The sequence below is a fragment of the Cnephaeus nilssonii genome, assembly GCF_951640355.1.
Source record: "Cnephaeus nilssonii genome assembly, chromosome: 6".
In the NCBI taxonomy this organism is placed as follows: Eukaryota; Metazoa; Chordata; class Mammalia; order Chiroptera; family Vespertilionidae; genus Cnephaeus; species Cnephaeus nilssonii.
In genome coordinates, this window is record NC_137077.1 from 37,745,168 (window position 1) to 37,763,266 (window position 18,099).

General features: G+C 39.7%; 1 protein-coding gene across 5 annotated transcripts in view; it reads left to right on the forward strand.

Moving 5' to 3' along the window:
• The window catches only part of BICD1 (BICD cargo adaptor 1), a 190,381-nt gene that overhangs the window by 169,208 nt on the left and 3,074 nt on the right, over nt 1-18,099 (forward strand). For 2 of the 5 annotated variants that reach the window (XM_079775608.1, XM_079775605.1), the window contains one exon: nt 15,095-15,170. The exons of 2 other annotated variants lie outside the window; for them this stretch is intronic. In XM_079775608.1, the coding sequence (XP_079631734.1) occupies nt 15,095-15,170 (76 nt within the window). Of the gene's footprint in view, nt 1-15,084; nt 15,171-18,099 lie in introns of all 5 variants that reach the window. One more of the 5 variants, XM_079775604.1, reaches the window with a different exon arrangement.

An 18,099-nucleotide genomic window follows, 5' to 3' on the forward strand; every position in this document is an offset into this window, starting at 1 on the left:
CTAAGAAACCCTCTGATTCTAAGCTTTTCCTGGATTGTTATATTCAAACTGCAGCTTTGAAAGGGACTTTTTCTACCTAGAAAGAATACTAAGGAAAACATAATAAGAAAAAGCCACAGTAGGTACCCCGTGAAGCCAACCTCTAGGTTAAGAGCTGTAAGGCTCCCCTTTACGTTTATAAGGATGTGTGGACAGCTGGCGTGAAGAAATACTGAAGGACCTTCTCCCAACTCTGAGACTCTCTGACTCCATGAATACAAATTTTCTCTCCATGATTCGAGCTGGAGCTCATGTTTCTATAGAGAACTATACTAAAAGATCTTAGCGTCATATAGCATACCTTCCATCAAGGAAAACTCCTGCAATCTAACATATTTTTGAACAGTTTAAAATATGTATGTGTCGTGAACTGGCTGTACCAGGCAGGGAAGAGCAGTGTCCTGCGTTAACGCTGACTCCTTGCGGGGTGCTAACACTCTGGTTTCCTTCTCCAAACGGACGGGCTTCCGTGTCCAAACCTAGACCGAGTTTGTTACACTGGATACGGGGGCCGCTGATTTAATTCAGAAACGCTTCTCTGGTACCTTCAACATGGCTGCCAAGCAGACTCTCCTGCGCATTAATAAACAGCTGGGGAACCCACCTTTCTCCTCGCTGCGCCGCACCTGGCTCTGCAGCTCCCCGGGCTCTGAGGGCGTGGGCGGGGCCTGGCGGAGGAGCTGACTTCTGGCTGTGAGCACCTTGCGAACGACAGGCAGGACTATTGCTCACGGAAAGCCTGCACTTGCTGTGCTGCTAACTGTGCCTTTGTTTTCAACGCTGAAGTGACAGTGCAGTTCCCTAGCGCTTACATCTACTTAAAGTGACCTAGTCATTAAACGTGTACAGCTAACCAAGCAGAGAAGAGTCACGGTGCACCCTGCGCACTGCAGTGCAGCATCCCACCACCCTCTCCTTCCTGTTGCACCGCTTTGTCCCTTCCTCCGCGCACCCCGCTCTTTAGTGGTCTATGAACGGCGTATTTGTTATGCCTGAAAGGCATGCAAGGAAAAGCACAAGTCAAAATGGTTGACTTTACTCCTTTCTGTTGTTTATCTAATCACTAGAAGCCCGTTGCACGAAGTTTCGTGCAATAGACTTTCCTTCACCTGGCTGCCAGCATCAGTTTTCCGCCAGCACCAGTTTTCCTCTGGCCACCGGCGGATCAGAGCGCCTCCAGCCAGCTCGATTGGCCACCTGGCGCCATTTCCTCTGGCCACCAGCAGATCGAAGCGCCTCCCGAAAGCTGGGGGCGGGACTCGGGGTGGCCAATGGCACTGGCTGGAGGTGCTCCGATCCGCAGGTGGCCAGAGGAAAACTGGTGCTGGCGGAAAACTGATGCCGGCAGCCACGCAATCTGCCACCCCGAGTTCCGCCATCGGAGCCGTCTGCTGGCCCCATGGGTCCTCCCCCAGCACCTGCCATTTAGGCCCATGAGAGGAGTGGGGGGCGGGGACTCATGAGTCCCCGCCTCCCGCTCCTCCCGCCAGCCAATTGGCCACCCTGAGTCCTGCCCCCAGCGCCTCCAGCCGGCCCAATCGTGGGCATAGCAGAGTGATGCATTTTGCATATCACCTTTTTATTATGTAGGATTAATTTCGTTGTCCTTTAAGTAAGGTGACCAGACATCCCGCTTTTGGCGGGACAGTCCCGATTTTTAACAATTTGTCCCGCGTCCCGCGGCGTTTTAAAAAAGTCCCGATTTTTGGAAAGGATGCACGACAAGCTAGGGAACGGCGGGAGAACGGGAAGGGAATATACGGTTTTCGGCGGCCACGTGGCTATTTAGCCAGGATATGAGTTTTATATTATTTTTGTTAATTTTATAATGTTAAACTTTAATAATAACAAATAATTATTGAGAACTGATTATCGAGAACTGTTTATCAAAGTTCACAGTGTTGATCAGTTGTTAGAATTCAACCACCATTGTTTGGACTTAATGAACAATGGCATTTTTTGGGATTGGCAACGACGAAAACATTTTGTAACAGTCTCTCAGACGATACACATCATACTGCGTGCTAGTAAGCTAGTTAAATAAGTGATGTCATTACAAATCAGCTATTCAGATAATTTAGGTAAGTAATTTATTTATTTATTTCATAAATACATAAATTTTCTTGAACTTAGCAGACAGTACTTGTATTATTTATATTTTATAGTGGCGACAAAAAGTCTAGTGCTGGCCTTGAAAGTGACACTTACGACTTACGTTACGGCAAATTCATGACCTTTTAAACAACGGCAGCAATCTACTAAAAAAAAATCACTCAAATGAGAAATATGCCAAAGAATAAAATAATACTATACATAATTTTTTATTTAGTATATTTGTAAATTGTACTTATGTTAAAGTTTAAAAATATATATTACAATACTATTTTTGCATTCTATGAAAATTTTTGTTGCTTCATATAGACCAAATTTTTAATCAACCCCCCCCCCCCCCCCGCCCGGTCAATGGTGTCCCGCTTTACCAATGTTAAAATCTGGTCACCTTACCTTTAAGCCAAAAAGAAAGTCATTGATATACTCTTAGTATCACACATTTAAAGTTTTGGTGAGCCATACACGTGAAAGCCACACACGTGAAAGCCACGTTTGTTTTGGCCTTCCTCATCCTGGACTCCCAAGATGCTCTCCTTCTGCTGTGGTGCTTAGGTTACTTATGTCCGGCAGTGTGTCCAGCCCACAAATCAGATCCTCTTCCAAGGGACTGCTTCTTGAACACGCCTCTCCTGTCATTGCATGAGTCAGTGAATGTTCTTGAAAGGTAGACTAGATTAGACTATAATTATATCTTTAGAATATAATTATAATAATTATTTAAAAAGCAAGGGTTTTTTTGCTCATAGTTGCAATTTGTAGTCATCCGTTTCTTTTATTGGCAGTAAAGATGTACAATCAGTAAGATTTTTAAAATAAAAATGTTATAAAAAACCGACTTGGGTGATTTCAAGTATTTTCACTAAAGACATGTGCATTTATTTTGCAGGATAACGATTTAGAACAGGACTGTCATTTTAACTTAACCTACTTTGAGTGGATATGAGATTGGTACATTTTTTTTAGTTGAAGGAGATATATTTTGCTCATGTGAAGAACTTTTTTGGTATTCTGATGCTGTTCACCGAATCAATTTTCTGTTCTAAACTGAGCCTCACCTCTCAATTCTTTATTGCACTTAAGATTATGTCTTGCTAAAAAGTTGAAAACCAGTCTATAACCAGTTTGGATCATAAGAAATGAAACTGGAAATTTAGAGTAGAAAGGGGCACCATTTGCTCTGGCCAAAGGTTCCCGAGTCCCTGGCACAGACTTCCTAAGGCGGATGTTGCTTAGTTCATCTTAAATACATATTTCTGGCTTTCCAGGCAGACCTGGCTCCACCTCTGTTGATAGGATCCTTAGAGAAAACAAGTATAGTATAGTTGCTTAGTCTGAGTAGGTATTTATAGAATAAGCCATTGTGTGATGATGGTAGAATCAGTTAAACATACATTTTTTTCTCTTTTTATGCACTACTTGACATCAAGCAAAAAGAGGTAAGTTGGCTGTAAAACTGGAGGTGAATCTTATTTTCTTTAATAAATATATTCCTGATAGCATTGCTTCAGTTAAATTTCTGCAAATCAAATACTTTTACATTAGAAAGCTTGTCATTGTAAATCCTTATTCTTTGAAAAAAATGAATCAACACCTTCTGTGAACTTGGATTTAAAAAATATTTAATATTTAAACATATTGCTTTTCCTTTATCTGGGCTATACTTATGGTTTAATTTGCTTATGAGGACATAGTATATTTTGAAACACTTGGTTTAGTTTTGGGGTTTCTGAATTGTTTTCCCCAAAAAAATGTGGGTTATGTGTTATAATGATTTTCTTCTTTTCTTAAAAAACAAAACAAAAGAAAAAAAAGAAAGAACTGACATTGGTGAAAGCCTATAATTTTCAGATCCATCGCTTTATAGAAGGGGATGCCCTGAACCTCTCAGAGTATTTTCCAGCACTGATTTTTTTTTAAATGACAAAAAAAATAGTGTTAAACAGGAAAATCAAACACATTTCACTGAGTGGTGTCTCATATATTTTTCTTGTTTGGTGTATATTTTTACAGTCGATCTTTTGAGTGAGGTTTTGGTTGTAGTTTGTTTAACTTTATCTTTTCTTTTTCATGATGAATTAATCTTAACATTTCAAAGGTATAAGCTGGTCTTTGTCTGATACATGCTGTTACTGATTTTGCTTACTGGAGAACAGACTACCAAACCACCTTGAGTTAACTCTGTGCCAGTTAACTCTGTGCCATTGTTCTTGGAAAGGTCATTTCTGAACAAAAGATAATTTTCCAATAGGTGTTTAATTGGTGTAAGAATCTGGCAGCAAAATGTACTTTTACCTCTTGGTGCCACTGTATTTCATTACCCTCCCTCTCACCTCCCATGTCTTTCCTACCATAGGCTGTTGCTTACACACATGCTCATAGTTTAATTGTAAGTTGTTCAGGAGCAGAACATTAACTCTGCTGCCGGGCATTTTTATATTTCTTTTTTGCAAGGTTTGAAATAAAAATAGATTATGAGTATTGCTTTGTCTTACCAGCTAGTCAGATTATATTCTTCAGGACAGAAAATGGAAAGCTAGATGAAAGTTTTTGTCTAATCCAAGCATGTCAAACTCAAAGGCTAACGCGGGCCTAATATACAAGGTTTAAGTTTATGTGGGCCGCAAAAAAACAAAAGCTTCAATTTTCATAGAAATGTAGGTTTATTTCGATAGAGACATGCTGAATACCAAGGGCTGAAATAAATGAGTAATCGTTAAAATAAAATAATAGAACATTTTAATGAAAATTTATATTTTTCTTGAACATTAACTTACCAGACACTGAATAACTGCACAAATTAATAAGCGTAACACAAATAAACCTATTTTTCTTGCTCTCCGAAAGCAAAATATTTCCTGTTGCGCACACCAAACAAGTCAGCACAAGACTAATGACGTGGCAATCGGCTAAAATATTCACTGCTAGTATTAGTGAAGAGAAATGGTGCGCCTGCGTGTAAGGGAAATGAATGCAACACGATTATAGTAATCGGTCCTTAGAGAACATTGTAGTTCGTTATTAATAATTATGTATAAGAGGATATTGTAAAAATTAAGTTACGAAATTTTTATTAAAACGTTTCTTACAAACCATTATACTGGCTGGGCCGCAAAAATATTCGTTGTGGGCCGCATGCGGCCCGCAGGCTGCGAGTTTGACATTCTTGGTCTAATTTATAATCACTATAAAGTCTAAAAATGCTCCCTCTTCTTAGCAAGTCATGCTTCGATTCTACATTGTTGAAGGCAGTTTTAATGTGTGTCCCAAAAGTGTAATAAACTATACACAGTTGTCATTATGTAAAGGCAGAGCCAAATGTTTTTAAAGATTTATTAGTAATATTTAATTACTAATAGCATTGTCTATACTGACGTGTTTTTTGTGTTTCAACAATTCTGTCTTTTCTAGAAATATTTAATGAATAATATTTATTCCAGAAAGATTTAATGAGTAATGATTGTTTCTGACTCTCAAGGATATAAATGTGGGATTTGCCATGTTAAACACTGATGTAAAGTTAAACCTGAAGTGTCTGGTGACATAAATTAGCAGATTGCACCCCTGAGTAGTTTGAAATAATGCTATTATCTGTGGGTACTTCCTGATAAACTAATGTATTAATAGGATATGTGATATGTATGGCAGAAAGGGATGAGATAGCCAACTCTTATGTGTTTGATTATAAAATGCTAAAAGTTGTTCACAGATCTCCATTTTTATTAGTCAATGCACCATTAAATTCATCATTTCATTTTTTTAAATATTTCAAATTTTTCTAACCAGTTTATATTTATATAAATGTTGCTATCTCATGCTCTCCTTATTATTGTTCTTTATATAATGTTTCTACCTTAAATTTTTCTTATTTTTTCCTAAATCCTTTACTTTCTATGTTTGTTTTTTCAATTTACATGTATAGGCGTCATAGGACTACGTAACTGTTCAAGTTGATGCTTCTTTCCATTAACTTTTCTGTTAATTCAGTAACATGCTATTAATCATTTTGTAGATTTAGTGAGGAATAATTTAGTATTGGGCACACTTTAAATATGGCAATTAAAATTTTATTTTTAAAATGTATATATCAAAGTCATCATTAATGACCTGAGATAGCTAAATTAGCTCTAAAATCTTTATCAGGTAACATTTCCTCTTTCTCATTCCTTTTACTAGAAACATGTGGTTCTGATGACAGGAATATCTAAATTGTAAACTCTCCCTTTTTCAAGTGGATCCGTCAGACAATGGCATTAATAAAGTACTAGTAAAGAAACGAGTCCAAAGATCTGTTAGGGGACGTGAAGTCCGTATATTAGAAAGTATTTTTCCACCACATGCAAATTCTCCAGGCACACTACTGTGGGGAAACAAAGAACGACAAGAATTAGAAGGCAAGGCCCTCGCTGCCCTCACCCTGCAGCCTGACTGAGGAAGTTAGGTCTCCTGCGCAGATAGCAGTGGCCACACGCTGGACACGAGAAATGCTGGTGGAGATGAGATAAGTGCTGAAGGAGTTTAGAGGAAGCAGATACTTCCTCCCAGAGTGATCAGGCTGGAACTTGTTGGTTCTGAATAGTCAGAGAGAAGGGAGACCATTTCAGATGAATGCAATGTGAGGAGCAAAGGCTGGTTGAAATGATTTCATCATATAGTCCGTTTGGGGCCTTTTCAATTTCCCTTCTTGTTAATGGGATTTGCTTTGTTTCTTGATGCTGAAAACCTCAAGGTCATCTGACTCCTCCCTTTGGTCCCTCGTGTCTAATCAATGACCAGTTCCTGTCAGTGGAACACGGGCTACGTGCTTTCCCAAACAGTCTTTCACCTGGTATCTGCAAGACTGGTATTAAATGTCCTTGTTTCACAGACAGAACAACTGAGGCGCAGAACGGTTCCTCAATGTCCCTCAGGTGCTGGGTGGTGGAGTGGGGATCTAAACCCAGAGGTCTCTCATGTACCCCAAAACTCATGCTGAAATGGAGGGAAGTTGAGGAGCACAGGGTGGCAGAGGGGGGAAGAGAGAGGAAGGCAAAGAGATATAGAAAATTACTGCAGAAGCATCATTGGCAAATCGACATACCCACTCCCCATTCCTGTAGATTGTTGTGTAAAAACCTCAAGAAACATGTCAGTAACTATGGGAAGCACCTTTGTGCTATTATCCACAAATATCCAGAATTCCTGCATTAGGGAGGCTTTTAAAAATCATTATGCAATTTTTCTGTCCTTCAGTGCACAGTGCAGAGAAACTTTTCTTTCTACTAACCTAATTACTCAAATTTCACATCCTATTATCGATTTCGTTTTCCCCAACACCCTCGATTTGACCACTTGCACATCTTTCTAAAGTGCTTTTTGCTAAGAAGAAAGTCTGCTGAAATTCAAGTGCAGATTTTCACTTATAATTTATGCTCTGGCCTTCTGTATATATCCTTTCATTTAAGTTTCCTTGAATTAAAACATTTATTTATTTCAACCCTTGGACTTCTTAGATCTTAGAAGAATTCAAGAGAAGTTTAGTTATTGGTTTATTAAGACTAAAGAGTTGGCAGATAAGAGAGAGTAATAACTGCTTTCACTTTGGATCAAGTTCAAAGGCTCTGTATTAGTTCGACTGAGGAGCTTAACCAATAGACATTTCTTTTTCTCCCAGTTCTGCAGGCTGGAGGTCCAAGATCAAGGTGTGGACAGGTTTGGTCCCTCCTGAGGCCTCTCCTTGCTGTGCACATGGCTGCCTTCTCACTGCCTTTTATCTGTGTGAATGCATCCCTGGGTCTCTCGGTGGGTCCTAAACCCCTTAACTCCTCTGCTTATAAGAGCATCAGTCAGATTGGATTAGGGCTCACCCTACCTTAAGTATGTCTTTAAAGATCCTATCTCCAAATATGGTCATATTCTTAGGTTAGTGTTTCAACATATGAATTGGAGGGGTGGAGACACATAGTCAGTCTATATAACAAGCACTATGGGGCATTCTACCAAAAGGGCATGGGGTGGACAGTCAGAAACCTGGGCTCAGGTTCTTACTCTGTTCCTCTCTCTGTGGGCCCTTAGAAAAATCACTTAACTCTTCTGATCCGCAGTGCTCTAATCTGTAAAATGGGCATATGACAACCAAATTCAGTTGAGTATCCTGAGCACTAAAAAGATTTTGTTCACTATAAATACCATACAGAAAGTGACCATGCATAAATTCCTTAACCTCCCTAGGCCTCAGTTTCTTATTTATAAAATAAAAACAAAACCTATTTCTTTGAGTTTTTATAAGGATGAAAGAGCTGTTGCATGCAAAGTGCTTAGCCTAGTGTTTGCATATATACAGCACTTGAGAACTATTACATGCTACCCATTATTTTTCATCCTTTCCTCTTCCTTCTACTTTCCCTCTGCATGCTCTTTCTTTTATGTATTTGCTGAAATCTCAATTAGGGAATAGTTTGGAAGAACAAGGCCAGATTTGCAGAAAGAAGAAAGAAGGATATCCTATGGATATAAAGAGAGTGTGATCATTAACTATGGAGTTATCTTAGAACAAGTCCCTGTCAACTCTTATTGTAATAGCTTTAATAATTAAACATTCTTGCTTTTCTAGTAACTGTTAATCATCTGCCCTACTGAAAGGTCCTTAATGAATAGTGACTGTTTACTTCAAATAGGTAAAATTGTTGTTCAAAGTGATATCTACTTGGAAATAATAGTGATGTCATATTCTATAACAGCAATTGCCCAGGTGGGTAGATTTAATTATTAAGCCTATCTTTCTTTAACAGTCCTGGAAACAATACACCAAGTTATCAAAGATATTAAATGTCTCACCAAGAGGCATGTTTGCTCTTTGTATCATGATTTTTCACTTCTGCCAATATTTGAGTATATATGAGTTGCCATTTTCAAAATGAGAAAGGAATAAAAGAAAAGCATATATCCCCCTCCTTCTCACTTTTTTGTTGTTGAAGGAAAGATGCTAAAAAAACAAAACAAAAAAACACACATGGCCTTACAAAAGACAGGGGGAGAGGTCCCAGGGAGAAATAGAATATGAAAATGAAAAGGTGAATTCCTATGTGCATCAGAAGAAGAAATGTAATTTCTTATAAAAGAAAGTAATTTCTCTAACCTGTAGACCTATAACCGTGAGGCTGATCCTTGGCAGATTTCTAGAAATCAATGGGTTTCATATGCTCAATATAAGGTAGGGATTACTAAAAACCAGCATGAGTTCAAGAATGACTTATGCTAGACTTACCCTCATTCTCTTGCTTATAAAACCAGGCAAAGTAGTAAACAACATTTTGGCAAACAACTAACCAGGTATTTTACAATATTTTTTAGACAGAGAAATTCTAGATGATACTATAATCGTTTGGATTCATAACTGGTTGAATGGACATGTTCAAAGGGTCCAAATTCATAGACTGATATTTATGAAATATTGTCTCTACTTAGCCTAGCCTTACTATTAGTTGCTAATCTTAGATATAAAGATATCAAGGTCGTGTTATCACATTTTCTGATTTGAAAGAGAAATAAAAGCGAGAGGAAGTTAATATGCTAGATGACAGAATCAGATCTGAAAGATGGTTCAGGTAGGAAAAGGCGAAACTTTTATGAGAAATGAACAGAAAGCTAAAAGTACATAAAATATTCCATTGGAGTTCCAGACACTGTAACTTCAGGATGGAGGAAGCATAGCTTGAGAGCACCGTCTGTAAATAAAGCAGGCTCATGGGAAACAGCAGGGAGATGTGGCTGCCAAAAAAATGCCACACGGGCTTCTGCTCTTTTCATGAGAATCAGGGTGTCTCAGACAAGGCGAGACTCTGCCACTCCACTCCGCCAGTCACATCTTATCACACCTGATTTCTTTCCTGAACACCTCATTTTTAGAAGGTTGTGCACAAACTGGGACATGGTCAGGGAGCAAGGAGGCGAGTGAGGGAAGTTGAAATCATGTCTTGCAAGAACTTGGCCTGCCCGGCTGGTGTGTCTCAGTGGTTGAGCATTGACCTATGAACCAGGAGGTCACAGTTCAATTCCCGTTCAGGGCATATGCCTGGGTTGCGGGCTCAATCCCTAGTAGGGGGCATGCAGGAGGCAGCTAATCAATGGTTCTCTCTCATCATTGATGTTTCTATCTCTCCCTCCCTCTCCCTTCTTCTCTGAAATAAATAAATATATATTTTTTAAAAAATAAAGAACTTGGCCTAAGGAAAACTCAGGGGACAGAGATAGTTTTCATGGGAAAGTACATAGCACCCAGAGGAGGTTATGGTCATGAGGGAAGCAGATGTGATGTGGAAAATAAGATCTCCTGAAACGGTAGGCTTGCATTAGTTCTCAAGTCAGGACAGCCAGGGGCTGGGTGCAAGCCATTGCGGAGGAGGCTGTTTGCCACAAAGAGCTGCTGCCCTACCTCTCGTCCAGCATCTGGCCACCAAGGACGCCATTCCGCAGCCCCACTACTCATCATAGCCGGGTGTGGTCTCCACAGATCATCCTCCACCCATACTGTCCTCACCACCTCCCACCACTGTCCTCTGAGCCAGGTGTGGAGCCAAAACAGAGGTGTCCCCTGCCTCCTTCCACAGGAGGCTCTCCCTCCCAACCCAAACCGCCACCAGTGGGCATTGACTTTTAGAAACTCGATTCATTTTCTAAGTTGCATTGAAAAGTTTTAAAATAGTAGAAGCCTGAAGAGAAAACAATATGATGAGACTTTCTCCCTAGCCAATGAATTTCATTGATTTCAGCCACCTCTTTAGAGAAACTAGATATTATCCCCATCCCTGCACCCTTTATCTTGCTTTGTGTTTTTGAGGTAATTGGTTGCCTCCAAATTACTGTGTCTGGTGAAGTTTTTATGTTTCTTTGATTCTATGACCCTGATATTTTCTAGAGGCAGCTGGTGTCAATTTGAGAGACAACTAGAGTAGTGAGTAGAAAATAGGCCTCAGCATCAGAAAAGTCTGAAGTCAAATCCTTGCTCTGGCCCTGGCCGGTTTGGCTTAGTGGATAGAGGGTCGGCCTGCAGACTCAGGGGTCCTGGGTTCGATTCTGGTCAAGGGCATGTACCTTGGTTGCGGGCACATCCCTGGTGGGGAGTGTGCAGGAGGCAGCTGATTGATGTTTCTCTCTCATCAATGTTTCTGGCTTTCTATCCCTCTCCCTTCCTCTCTTAAAAATCAATAAAATACATTTAAAAAAAAAATCCTTGCTCTGCTAATTTCCAGCTGTGTGACCTTGAGCAAGTTAATATATATGGTGATCTGTAGTAATTCATTAATCAATGAATGTTTGTAGACCTCCTGCTGTGATGCTAAGCTCTGAATTTGTTTCTGAAGCAAGGATCATGAAAAATGTTAAAGAAAAAAACAGCCTCAGGATATATGAGATTTTGATATTGTTGCATATACCAAAAATACTTGCTTTCCTCATGGTAGGAATAGTGAAAATAAGAACTCCGGAGTGTCTTATTCCAGACAGATAACTAGTATAAAGTTCCCAGGAGAAACTACTTCATGTTGATGCAGCTGGTAATTTCCTTCCTTTGTTCTCATTCTCTTTACTACCTTCCTTTCTACTTGGCCTTTGTTTATGGAGGAATGTCGTACAAGGATGCTCTTCATGTGTAATTAAGACAGACCCACAGGTGCTTTACGCAATAACATCCTTTATTTATCTCTGCCCTTAAGGCACTAACAATCTCTTGCGTATGCTATGACCTTTCTCAGGCCTGTGACCTTATGATATAAATGCACAGTGTTATTTAATTCAGTTCTGAACCTTTCAACTAAACACTTTAATCTTGTAAAATATTTAATTACTGTTAGTAGAGACCATGAACACGTAACAGTTGCTAAGAAGTTCCTGGCCAACTCATGTTTTTTGGTGTACGTCACAGATGTCACGACCTCCAGGGAGCATTCCCTGGCCACTTAGATTTAGTTCATTGTTTCTGCTCTGAGAGCCCTAACTTCCCTATCATGGGAAGTCAGGCAGTGATGTGTCTATAAGTTTAATTCAGCCCTTGGACCATACAGTCCTAGATTCAAATCTCAGTCCCACCTCTTAGTGGACTTTGGCAAGTTACTTAACCAAAATCCCTCTTTCCTCATCCATAAATGGGGAATAATAAAACAGGGTTAAAGGAGGGCCTGCACTCCAGTGCCTGCACAGTGCCAGGCACGTGGCCATCAATCAGTAAGTGTGAGCTGCTACCATCATCATCACTATCTCATCGTCATGACACTTTGATTGTAATTGCTTGTTGAATGTGCTTGTGTTTCTCAATTGACCAGGGACTGTATCTTCTCTGTTTTCCTTTTATCCCCACCTCCAAACACAGTTTCAGACACATAATAGAAGTTTAACTTGACTGTTGAATGGTTGAGACTAATTTTGGTGGCCCAGATAACAGCAATGACTGCTGGGGTTCTGCAATGCCTCCTCCTTAAGACACATAATTTTCACCTTTTACGACCTCTAACACAATGAGACGAGGCCTAGTTCCTTCAGGAGTTAGTTGACCAGCTCCGAAATCGAACTGGTGAGTTCATGTAAAGCCCACAGCATCTCAGGGCTGGAGGGGATTTTCTCAATCTCCCAACTCATCCCTTTCATTTTACCAAGTACATGCTAATACACGGGCTGTTCAGCGGGATTAGACATACACGTGATTGGAGGGCTACTGACCTGAGAAGAATTTAGAAGAAAATTGAGTTGGAGCAATACAGCTATTTTTTTTTAATTTCTTTTGTTTTCCTCTATCACCATCTTATTTGTGGAATTTACTTTTTATTCCTTAAGTACATATAAATAATAAATGCAAAAATTAATAATAATTAGCCAGAGAATGTTACTTCTAAAGAAGGAAAAACTGATACTCACTACAGATGGAAGGACTATCTACCTCATATTAAACAGTTCATTTAGGTAGTGCATTGTAGTCCTGCTCACCGGTTTTCCAATTTTCAACACACAACATAGTTCAAATGCATAATCTGTGACCGCATTGGCACAGATTCTAGGGCTTTTCATTTCATGGAGGCCAAAACTTTGCTATAAAAGAGTTGTATTTATACCTCCCCTGCAATGTAAGGCATAAGGCCAGATTCCAGCTTGTTTTCCAAGGATTCATGTTCATTTGCATCCATTACATTACCCAAATGCACCATGGGAGGGCAGCACACACCTGGCTGTATCAGAATCCTTATCTAATTAGTCCAAAATGTTCCTAAATTATCACTTAGAAAATTCTTTGGAAAAGATAAAAGGAGCATAAAGGAATTCATCCTCTAAGACTCTGAGTTTCTACAAAAGGGAATGATTGAGCTAATCAAGCTGCAAAATGGGAAAACAAAGAGTTAAAGAAAAACAAAAAGAATGCCTCACAACAGAGAAAACGGAAATATTTGCTACATTTGAAGGATTTTTACTGAGTGTGTAATCTGAATATCAGATACTAAACAAGAATCAGATCTCATTCCTATTAATAAGCAATAATTAATAAGTTACTCTCCAACAAAGACCACCTTATTAAAGGGTCCCTTCAATAATGTTCTCCTGAATGAATTCAAACCAACGCTGCCTTCTATTGTGTTCTACTCTGCATCACAGACAGCTTTAGTGTGTTTTCATTATCTTATACAAAAACATCAGCAACTTTCATGAATTTTGATAGTCTGGAGTTCTATAGTCAGATCTTGTTATAATAGAGAATATACTGGCTTTAGAACAATCGATACTTGGACACAGCTTTGAAATACAGATTTTTTAAAATACGTTCTCATTAATTCAAGGCTGTAAATTGAGAATTTATCTTAAGTGTTACCTTTGTAACATGGGAAAGAGGCAGGCTAGGCAAACACATAACCTAAGCATTTAGCAAGAGGAAATTTTGCAAATATTTAAAAATAATCGAACTTTTAAATCTAATTTGAATTTTAACTTTTTTGCCAAATCTTTTTGCAGAAATATAATCTATGTATTTCTAGCCAGCTTCCTTGGTGATTCTAGTGTGGTTGGCCTGGTACCAGTAAAGACTGTTCTTTGATTATTTTAGAACACACAGTGGTCTTTTTTGGAGTAGATGATTAACATAATCCTTATCTAAATTAGTCCAAAGCATGATCAGCTAAAGCATGATTAACTAGCAATTTGTTAACCTAGCACAGTGGTCGGCAAACTCATTAGTCAACAGAGCGGCAAACCACGGCTCGAGAGCCGCATGTGGCTCACGAGCCGCGGTTTGCCGACTATAGACCTAGCATGAGTTATATATTATATACTTTTAAAAAGCAAAAGTAAAACAAAAGTGGATTTCCCATTCAGATTGGTTTTCTCCATCAGTCCAAGTTACTAACAACTTACACATCTTAAGATTTCTGCTAACCAATTATTTCTTGTGATAAATACAAGAAATCTATTTTCAGAAAACTGTAAAGATTATTTTCTTCCCTGATATCCTTCTATTAGTCATGGAAAAGATTGCTTTTCTCGATATACCTATGGGATGATACTATGTCCAGCTGTCCTGACAATAAAGTCAGTTATCTGAAAGTATTCCATTTTGGAATAGCAGATCTAAGTGCAAAGCAAGTCACTACCATCACGTGCAAGTTCAGAACTTGAAGATTTTTTCATTACATTAAAAGACCCTTTACTTTCAGATGTATCTAAGTACCAAATATGAATGGCCACATATGTCCTAATGTGCTTGAGAAATCTCATTACTAATTTCGTGTCACTAATTTTTTAATATGGTATTTAAGAAAAAAGTCTTGTCTTTCCTATTGGCATGATGGGGGGGGGGGTGTAAATAGCTTAATCCAGATGTTTCTGTGTGAATACACATTCCTCACTAAATCTCTCAGGCGACTGCTTTAGTTACTAACATGATGTTCTGCCGTCTCTTTGTATACATGTCTAATTTATCAGTTTCTTGTAGATTGTCAGCAGCCTGCTGCCTCCGTACCGCCACAGTGCTCACAACTAGCCCAGAGGCAAGACTGCCCGACTGTCAGGTAAATTCAGACGTCCTTTCTCTCCCCACCCAACTGCATGTCAGAGCCATACACCCCAAGCTCTCCTTTTCAACACCATAACCGCCTGTACATCATTTCACTTGCTACATTTCATTCCAAATATGGGTGATGCGAATACACATTGGATACCTGAAGTCCCTGTGGACCTAATGGAAATCCAAGAGCGCTAGCGTTTGTTTTCCTGGCCGCTAGCAGGACTAGCTATTTGCATTACCCCAGTGTTTCATTATATTCCCAAATGGAAAGCCTGGAGTTGTGAGGACGTTTGCCCTACTTTTTCTTTTGTTTGTCCATTGTCCTTAGAATATATTCCTCAGGCAAACAAACAGGAAGGATATAAAGCATATGTAACGTCTGATCTAAGACAACGCTATGAACGTGTTTCCGTCTTCTGTCCATTCAGTGCCCTCATTAAAGCTGACATTGAAAGGTGGAGGAAAACTTGTAATTGGCATTTCAAAAAAGGAATATTTGCAGTGACAGAGCCCTTCATGCGAGATGACCTGAAGAAATTTAAAGGCAGGTACCCATAGTCCCGGGACACTCCGCTAGAGAGGGCGCTGGCAGTTTCTACTCCAGGGAAAGCGTTGCCTGTCCATCGTGAACTCTCGTCCTGGGTGAACTTCCACAGCATGGAGCACCCCGTCAGGACCTCACCATCCTCCCACAATATTTCATCTCCAGTTATTTGGCTTCTGAAAGTGCCAAACTTTTATCGTCTGGCATGGCTTTTCTATCTGCTTACTGTTCTTGCTTCTACCAGGCAGGGCTTCTTTTGAGTAGGGCAGGCTCGAGCGTGCTTCCATGTGTGTCTGAGGAGTAGGTGTCTGTAGCTGTGGTCAGGGCTTAGCTGGAAAACCGGGAGGATGGAAAAGGGGGGAGGGGGGGAGGCGGTCACAGATGTTGCCCAGAAACAGTGGCCCCAAAGCCCCAGTGTGACTTGGTCTCTGAGGCAGTTGTGCAGCCTGCTAAGTAGGACATTGAGTAGCCTGAAAAGGGATATGATTAAAGAGGCCCCACGCCTGGGTCTCCTGATTGCTATCTCAGCATGCCTCCCCCACCACTTCCAGCAGCAGGGTTTTACTTCAGGAAAGTTCTACGTGAACGTACAAATGCCATTAGTCTACCGTAGGCAGCTTAGACTAATTTCAATCACGCAAGGAAATGCAATTATAAATGTTCAAACCCCTCTCAGTCGATTTTCCGCGGGTAGTAGTGAAGCATGTGGGCCCTAAACCTGCAGTTCATTCTCCACCCAGCACCCCCTCCCAGGGACGTGACAGGTGCTCAGTAACTATTGCTTCCAGGGAAGAGTGAAGGGGCTTTGAAGTCAGATTGCTTGGGTGTCAGTTCCATCTCTAACACACACCAGCTGTGCATTCTTGGAAAGTTACTTTTGCTGGCTGAGTTCCATCTCTTATAAAGGAAGGATGAGAAGGAGGCACAGGCCTGGCCCCGCAGTGTGCTCTTGATATCAATATTGCTGCTAACCGTGCTTAATGCCTAACCTTTCCTCAAGACACAGACCTGCCCTCTCTCTAATTAGCTAGGGCAAAGAGTGGAGACAGCTAGTGGGGGATATTTTTAACTTTACTTTTATTTCATGTTGCCCCCCCCTTTTTTTTTTTTGAGAACCAGTTTGACTAAACGGTTACCTGCCCCAGTCCCATACCTTCTGAAATGACTGAATTTAGATTGCTTGCAACCTCCGCACAAATTATTTACTAAAAAAAAAAAAAGTTAATGAATTCCAAATGTTTCTGGTTTCTACCCACATGAATACAGCATGGTCCAGAGCAGGCTTCCACCATCCCTCATTGTGGTCCACACAGAGAAACGATAAAATGCAAAAAGACTGTCCTTTTCTAAGTTGCTGAAATTACGACTGGCTTCCTTCCCACCTATGCCCACTGCCAAATGGATCAAATTAAATGTCCTCACTGCCCTTTTCACTTCTTAACGACAGAAAACTTAACACTTTGAATTCTTACCATACACAAATGTTAAATTCTTTATACTTATTAAACACTACAACCCCCATAAGGTAAACAGTTATTACACCTATTTGAAAATGAGGAAAATGTGGTTTGGGGAGATAAAATGACTTGTCCAGGGTCACCCATCCTGAAAGCAACTGAGCCCAATGACTCTCCTAACCACCACCATATACCGGGGCACTGCCTGGAGATGCTCCGACAGCCCCAGCCCCCCTTTAATCATGCTGTGAGAAGCAAAGTCAGTGCTTAAATCACCCATGTTGACTCTTTATCCCTGAATTGAAAAGGTTCATTTGTTTAATAAAGAACAAAACGTGCTAAGAATGTTGAGTGATTGCAGGTCAGGTGTTCAACTTCTGTTTCTCACTTTAAAAATTGTTTTATACTTCCTATAGCTTGTACATATATTCGGATAACTATTTAGGTATATGGTTTTGAATAAAAGACCATTTTCTCATATTTAAAAATATACAACTTTCCATATATGTGTTTTACAGGCTGATTCCATTGTAGAGTTAAATTACTAAAGTTGTTTATAGATAATAAAAACCATAATATGAAAGGGTTACCCAATGTATTGCAGCGTTGAATGTAATATTTAAATACATAGATATAATTGGTATTACGTATTTTTTCCCAAGAACTTGCTTACTTGGGAAAAGAAATCTTCCTGAAGACATATCCATTTTTGGACTTAGTAATAGTCCCTAGACCTACTGTTCACAACACGGTTTTACCTACATAAATTAAACGTGTAAATGATAAAGACTGAACAATGGGTGAGCTCCTAAAGATATTTAGCAGTCAGAATTGAAACTGAATTCTTTCCTATAGCTAATAATTTTGATTAGAACCTATCAAATACTTACATTTCAGAAATAATTTCTTATTCTGTAAACCAAAAATATGCT